The sequence below is a fragment of the Vidua macroura genome, chromosome 1 (assembly GCF_024509145.1).
Source record: "Vidua macroura isolate BioBank_ID:100142 chromosome 1, ASM2450914v1, whole genome shotgun sequence".
Taxonomy (NCBI): Eukaryota; Metazoa; Chordata; class Aves; order Passeriformes; family Viduidae; genus Vidua; species Vidua macroura.
This window is the reverse complement of record NC_071571.1, coordinates 94,328,400-94,336,132: the sequence shown is the minus strand read 5'-3', so window position 1 is coordinate 94,336,132 and position 7,733 is coordinate 94,328,400. Positions and strand designations below refer to the sequence as shown.

Sequence of the window (7,733 nt, the reverse complement as noted above, 5' to 3'; positions counted from 1 at the left end):
AGTGCCCATGTTTGGGAAGCCTGCATGGAAAAGCAGATATGATGCCATTGTCCCTCCAGCCGTGAGTTGTGGTTTTTGCTCTGATGCCTCTGTGCTGATGCTGCTTTGGCAGTTTATGATGAGTTCTCCCAGCTGACCCCAAATCCAATCCTTCAGGGCCTATTTTTCCTGCTTTTCCAGTAAGCTGACCTGAGAATAAAAAAGCTGCATGGGAGAAAAAGTATTTAATTAGATTGATACCAGCCAGGAAAGGCAGGAGAGGGGCTGCTAGCTTGGCAAATCCAATTTAGTTTCACTGAATGAAGGAGTCAAGTTAACTCTGTAATCTCTGTTTAGCGTCGTTCCAGGAATGCCTCCGTCCCTTCCCGTTTGCTTAGGTGAATAATACCTGACAGAGGTAGAGGAGAGTGCTGTGGAGGCTGTACAGCCTAGGCTTTATTTGGACAACATTAAGTTCTAGCCAAAGACTAAAATAATGAAAGTCATGAACTGTAACTGAGACTGCAGTCCCTGGGTAGCAATGAGCAACATGTAGCTGGGGGAAATATCAGCTTTTCTTTTGGGAAATCTCCGTCCTGCCGCAACTCCCTTCTGATGTCCTGGCCCCTCATTTCTGTGGAATCCTTGTGGGAAGAGGTTGTCTGCTTCCTTATAACACTGAAGGGATCCCATTGCTGGTCCAAAATGAAGAAAACAACAGAGGACTGAAGCCTCAATTTGGAGGGTTGGCTGGGAAGGCTGGAGACACTTAGATTTGATGGGAATCTGTGGATGGAAATGTCTGTGGGATGGAAGTCTTTGTGTCACACCACATCCATCAGTACCTGATATGAACTGTCACTGCCCTTCTTTTCACCCTGAACCCACACACTCTGCACCATGTGAGCCAGAGAGATGGATCCAGGATCTAGCCCAGCACAGGAGTGTGGGATTTGCTGGGCAGAGGGAGGGAGCAGGATGGAAGTAGGGGCAAGAGAAAGACATCCTTGTTGGAAGGTGGGGGGTCTACTGCTAATAAGCAGCTTGTACCCATCTGAGGGTGGGTTGGAAAGAAGAGTCTGTTTCTTTTTTTGCAGCAGACAGCTTCATCTCTGACTTGATTTCCAAGAAATTGTATGAAAGGTAGGGGGCTTCACTGATTGTATTATTTCCATTTCTATTTCCTTTCAGTTTGCCTCTCATTGCTTCTGCAGCATTTTCCTTTGCTGGGATGCTCACAGACCCCTTGCTGAGCAGGAATGCATCATCCCCACCCTTGACAGCCCAAGCTGTGCACAGCAGCTCAGCCAGCACACCCACCTCCCACTGCCCTGATACAAATCAGGGTCTGGGGAAAATGGGGCACACCAAGGATCTGGGCTGCAGCTTTCTGCAGGACCCATGCAGGACCCAAACCACCTGTGAAACACCAGCCCAGTGAAGGATGAAATGCTGATGGCTGCTGTTGGCTTCCTCAGTGTCTCCAGTCAGTACAAAGCTGAGGGAAGCTGAAGCCATTTGATGAGGAAAATTATTTCCATTTAACTGTGCCTGCATGTATTTGGAATTTTCTCTCTGTAAAGGCGAGGAGCAAAGTCCCACCACAAATCCAAATATTTGGTTTGTTTTTTTTTGTTCTCTAGTCTGTTCAAGGGAACCCAGATGTTTCATTTCACATTAATTCATTGTGTCTGGCCCAAATAATGAGGCATTTGTCAGCTGCCCCTCATTTTTGTTTCCAGATCAGCAATCTGCACTTTTATCCACGTTTTCCCATTTACAGTTTGATTTAGCCTTTCTGCAAAGCTGGGGCTTTGGCCATGAGCTCCTTATTTTGCTCTTTACTTGCCAATAGTTGCCATTTATTAATTTATTATCAATATCAGTTAAATAAAGCATCATTGCTGGTGTCCTCAGCTGGAGGGTTCCTTGACCCACAGCAGGACCAGGCAATGGTTGTGCAAATGCTTCCAGCCTCCAGGGACCTACTGAAGCACATTCATTTTTTTTAAGGCTTTCCAAAACACAGGTTTGAGCTCTTCAGCCTTGAGCTTTACTGCACAGTGCAAAGCTGAAGCCAAAGTCCTTAATCAAAAGTGTTCATTACTTTTTAAAATACTGCCTACCTCTAACTCTTATTTATTCCTCTGAGGAAATAAGCCAAGGCAGAGTGGTTGCTGAGTTTGGTACATGAGCTGCACACACAGCAGCTATCCTCAGTGTGTTGTTTTAATACTAATGCCAATAGGTCCATAGTTCAATATGCTCCTCAAATTTACAGTGTTCTACAGAAAGTCCAACTGGATGAGTAAAAATGTTCTGAGCTGTTTTTTGTTTACTTTGTTTTTCTTCTCATTCAGGCTTTACTGAGTCACCTAAAGCAATTGGAGAAGCTGAACGCATTTTAGGCATGCAGCAGGATGGCCACATCCTCTCTGCAGGCTGGGATTTACCGGGTCCCAGTCACTTTGAGTTAAATTTTGCAATTCCACCCCTAAGAACCCTAAATCCATTGTGTGCAATACTTGAGGTGGAGCAGAGCAGCTAAGCTGTGTATCTATGGGGTGGCCCCTGTATCTATAGGTTATTTCAGTAGAGGGTTTTGTCAGGAGAGCAAAGGCATAGCTGGTGCAAACAGAAGAGGAATCCATCATCTCCGCTCCTTTTTCCCCCTTTGCAGGTATGGTGCTATGTGAAATCAAAATCCCTCTCTGCCCACACTGAGAGTGCCTGGGATGACAAGGATGCTCAGATGGATGGACACATACCATCCACATCCTCATGCACAGGTAACAATGAGCTCTTGTAAAAGTCCTTTAAGCTTGAAGGTCTTTTTTTTTTCTTCTCCAAACTGGACCTGGTTTCACTGGAGTTATGTGAGATGCTGGATAAATACAGGTAGTTTAAACAAGGTGTCACTTCTTGCCTGCTCTTCCGCCTGTAAGAGCATGAGGGAGAATGAGCTATGACAAGCTCTCTCAATGTCCTAAGCTTTGCATCCAATCCCATAAAATCTTGCTGTTTCCATCCCTGCCAAATGGCAGGGTGCTTTCACTTGCAAAATATATCAAAACATTGGTAGTTTTCCCTCTTAAGCTAGTTTTGTTAAAGATATTTTTTAGTAATAAACCAGTTGTCATGATCATAATACCAGGGGACCTTGTTGGTTATCAGCCATGGTGATGGTTTCCAAAGCCAGGTTGCAAACCATGTTAGAAACTGATGAACATCTCTTTCCTAAAAACCTGGATCATTATGCTCCCTGTCTGGGGTAGATGGGCTTTGGGTGCTGGGAAGAGAGATTGCCCCAAAAAGTGACCTTCATGCCATGGAGCAGTGCTAGGTGACTTCATCCCTCACAGGAGATCAGGCAGCTCCCATGGGGCACATGCGGCCACCACTGCCAGGGAGCCATGGTGGGAAACACTGGGAAGAAGAGACTGAAGGAGGGGTTCCATGAAGGAGCCTTCAACCTAAGGCGAGGCCTGACTTTTGGCAATGAAGCAAGGACAGATGACAGAGAAACCTGTGGAGTGACTCTAGTCTTGTCTGCAAGGGACATAGGCAGGTGTCCCCTAAAAATTTAGACTTTTCCATGTCATTACCTAATGAGTTCCTCTCCCATGCTGGGGTTCCGCACCTGAGCACGGTGAGGGAGTGCTTGTGGCCTTGCTGTTGCATTAAGATCTTGATGATAATTTTTCTGAGGTCCAAAGGTGATCCCAGGCTGCTGTCCAGGGAATCCCTGTACTGAGATGCTCCCATGCTGCTGTTTAAACACATCAGATTTACAGCATTTCCTTTTTCTTGGCATGCTGGAAAAGCTGGACACTGCTGTGTGATCTCCCTGGAAGAATTTCCTCAGTGCTTCAGGATTTTTTTCCCCTCCTCAGATGAAACAGGAACCTTGTCAGGGCAAACATTAAATACTTTTTTAAAGCCTTTTCTGCTGCTTCTGAGTGCATCTCTAAAGTAATCACTATGTGAATGAAATTGAAATATGTATATATTGAATCAAAGGCAACCTAGAAAAAACTGTAAGGGTCTCAAAGGAGATAATAATGATTCTAGGAGACCAGCTCAGTCCCAGGTGCCTAAAATCATTGCAGGTGAAAGCACAGGTGACATTCAAATTAAATCTACTCCCAGGCTGGGCCATCATGACTATAATGCTCTACATGCTCTACCAGCACAGAGACCTTAAACCCCACGGTTTCTCCATTTGATTAGTATTATAGGAGGAAGACGATGCAGGTTTCTGTCTCTCTTTGTCCTCTGGCTTCTCATTCTGGTGAGGGGTACCCTCCCGATGGCTGTGAGGAATGCAAAGGTGAGAGAACTCTGTCTGCTGCTGCTCTGCTTCCGTAAACCGAGGAGAGTTACCAGCTTCAGAAAACTCCTTTTTCTCCACTCAAACTCCACTACTTCTCTGAAGCCCCACATTTCCCTCCAGTACTTCTGCCTTCGGCGGGGGTTTGAAACTTTAAAGGTCGTTTGCAAGCGCCTCACGGCTCTTCCGAAGCGGAGGCTGCGGGGTCGGGCCGCTGGAGCCCACCTCGACGGCCGAGCTCCGTCCTGCCACAACCCGCGCCCGAGCACAGCCGAGAGGGATCCGGGCGGGCGGGACGCCGGCGGGACGAGCCCCGGGAAGGGGGGGACTTCCCCACGCGAACCCCCGTGGGGCCGCCCCCGGGGCGGGGCCGCCGCCCTGAAAGCCGGGCCCGGCAGCGGGGCCGGGGCAGAGGCTGCGCCGCCGAGTGAGGGTGAGGGCCGGCAGCAGCAGCACCAGCACCAGCACCATGGAGAGCGGCGCCGACGGGCGCCTGGACGCCGCCGCCTTCCTCGGGGCATGGCGGCGCTTCGACGCCGACGGCAAGTGGGGACACGCGTGGGGGGAGCCGGCTGAGGGGTGCGTGGGTGCCGGGCCCGCTGGGTGCCGTGCAGGGGTCTGTCCGTGCCGGGGGGAGCGGCACGCCGGGGCGGGTGTGGTGTGGGTGCCTGGGATGCTACACACGGGGCTGATATATCCAACCTTACATCCACGACGTCCTGCAGGTGTTTTCGAGCCCACCTCTTCCTCCTCACCATGAATATCATAGCTGTAAATCCCCCTTTCCACCCCAAAAGTTTTGCCTTTTCATCACTTCCCCGTTTCATCTGCTGCTCTCTTTTTTGGTCCCAGTTTGGGACTTTATTGTTTCTGAAAAGTTTTCTGTAAGAAAAACTCCAAAGGGAGCACTGCAACTGTGCCCAGCCCTCACACAGAGTGAACAGATGAAATTGAATAGGACATGGGGCTCCCCTGAGTGGGCAGGCAGGGCTGAGATCCTGACCCTGAAGCCTTGAGCTACCTGCATGCAGCCCATGACACGGTTCCTGGAACTCGGGACGTACGCCTGACCCTTAATATATTTGCTCTTTATTTAGACAATGGTTACATAGAAGGGAAGGAGCTTGACGATTTTTTTCATTATCTCCTGGAGAAACTGGGACCAGAAGTAAGTACTGTGCCATGTTGTTGCCCATCAGGTCCAAGCAAAAAAGTTATGCTGAGAGATGGTTTGTGTTTGTTGTTCCCTGATTGCCGACTTCCTTAGCAGTCCCGAGGTAAAGAGCTTTTCTCTTGGAAACAGGGTGGCATTTAAGCATGTACCACAAGTGCAGTCAGCTGAGCAGTTTGATCAGTCGTTTCCAGCCCAACAGCTGCTGGTCAGGGGGAGATCGCAGTTGGCACCAGCTGAAGGGGCAGGTTGGCAGAGTGGAGAGAAAGTCATTTAGTGCTGTTGAGTAGAAACAAGTGAAAAAGCACAGGCATAGACTGGCTAGCTGAGCAGGAGGGCAATGTTCATGGTTTATTTATTCAAGCCTGTGCTGATTAGTTTTGTTAATATGATAGGTTTCTTTCCCAGGTCAATTTTTAACAAATATACTGTCATTAATTTTAAATGGTGCTTAGGAATAAGGCTTATGTCTATATTGCTGCAAATGGCTAAAAGCCAAATGAGCATTAATTCTCTTGCTTCTAAGATCCAGACCTGGCTCTACAGTGTTTCTGGGCTTCTCCCCTCGTTTCCTTTCCTGGTTTTGGCAGCATTTCCCCTCTCTCATTATCTGCATCTATAGAAGTTGCACTACAAGTTACAGGGGATGCTTTCCTTGGCTCCAGGTCATAACTTGCCTATGAGTGTCACCATCAGTAAAGGAGAAATCCTGCCACTCAAGCCAGCACTCAGAAGTTTATGAAGGGTATAGTAATATTTTCACTACACAGAGTCTGCCCAGATAGGGAAAGGAGGAAACATCTTCCAAATGGAAGGAGAGGATGTGCCAAAAACCAGAGATGAAACAATTCCTTTAAGCAAAAATTAATTAGCAAAGACAGAAAAGATAGCTGATAAAAGGCAAAAATTCATGAGTATCAAGTGTAAAATCAGAATTGTACTTACAAGCCAGTTAGTACTCTTGGATCTTTAGGGCTGCAATTAAAAGAAATAGAAGCTGTGAGTAATTTTTTTCAAGCATATTTTTATTTAATTTGCGAGTAAATTTGGATTGAAATATTGACAGTTTCTGCAGAAATGTCTTTCAGAGCATGGATGGTTAGATGAAGAGACAGGCATGTAAAAAGGCTTCAAATGAATCAAAAAAGATTCAGCAATAAGAATATCTAGGGACACAGAAAATCTGATTTAAAGAGAAATCAGAAAGTTTGTGATTGTTTACCCAGGAACAAAAGATGAAATTGGGAGCTGCTAGTCTTAGGGTATTGAAACAGCAACAAAAAGCATGCTCAAACAAACTCAGTGACAGCAAACGTGAGATGTTGAAGGCGAGGCTTAAAATGAGGCTGCGGAACTCAGTACTGCAGTGGAACCTCCAAGTGGGGCTCTCTGGAGTGAGCTGATGGTGATAAAATCCAGGGATAATCAGAGATCTCATGCTGAAAGCAGCTTCCTAAGGATCTGAGTCAAGAGAAACTCCAAGCCCCACTCTAGCCCATAGCTGCCCTTGTGCATCCCTCACATGAGGTCCAGGGACAGCGTCATACCAGCTGAGTAGCAAACCTGGTGTGTTACAGCAGTTTTTGTGGTCTTGCTGATACCAGTGTGAACTCCATTACATTGTGTCATTTATCAGCACACAGAACTTGCAAAATGAGGGTGTTCTAGCAATGAACTTCCTGCTTTAAGAAATCAATAATAGTTTTATTGCTTGTTAGAAGTCCCTGCTTGGATGACTCTAGCTTAACTCAGCACCCTGATCCAGTTTGCATCTCCTTTGCTTCTGCTCTCTAAGTTTTGCCATCCAAAGAGATAGTTTAACACAAATTTAATGGAGAAAGAACCAACTCCCTCTCCTCCTATTAAGTAGAAGAAATAGGCTAATTCTGACAGACCGTGCTCACTAACTTTCAGAGTGCTCAGACAGGCTCTCAAGTGCTTTTGTTTTTTTCCTCTCTAGTCTTCTTGCCTATTTTTGGCAGTATTTCCACTCTGGTAATATTAATGATAAAATTACATGGCAGGCTGCAGACAGAGCAGGCTGTCTTTGTGCCAGAAAACCCAAGGGGAGCTTTGTCCTGGGGGGCTAAGAGCAGTCCTCTGCCCACTCCCCTGGCTATGGGGGTCACTTGAGCACCAAGTTAAACAAAGGTCGTAACTGCCTTTGTACAATGAGTTTGTCTAACGACATTGAGCCATTTTTCTCTTTTTCACATGAGTTATATTGTACAGGTCTGTGATTATGGCAGGAGG

The 7,733-nt window shown here is 46.8% G+C and overlaps 1 protein-coding gene across 3 annotated transcripts in view; it reads left to right on the top strand.

The window, feature by feature from the left end:
• Positions 1 to 4,402: 4,402 nt before the first annotated feature.
• The window catches only part of SCGN (secretagogin, EF-hand calcium binding protein), a 75,609-nt gene continuing 72,278 nt past the window's right edge, over positions 4,403 to 7,733 (top strand). For 2 of the 3 annotated variants that reach the window (XM_053977986.1, XM_053977977.1), the window contains exons 1-2: positions 4,403 to 4,851; positions 5,407 to 5,477. In XM_053977986.1, the coding sequence (XP_053833961.1) occupies positions 4,779 to 4,851; positions 5,407 to 5,477 (144 nt within the window). In that variant the 5' untranslated portion in view covers positions 4,403 to 4,778. The remainder of the gene's footprint in view (positions 4,852 to 5,406; positions 5,478 to 7,733) is intronic. The other variant, XM_053977970.1, reaches the window with a different exon arrangement.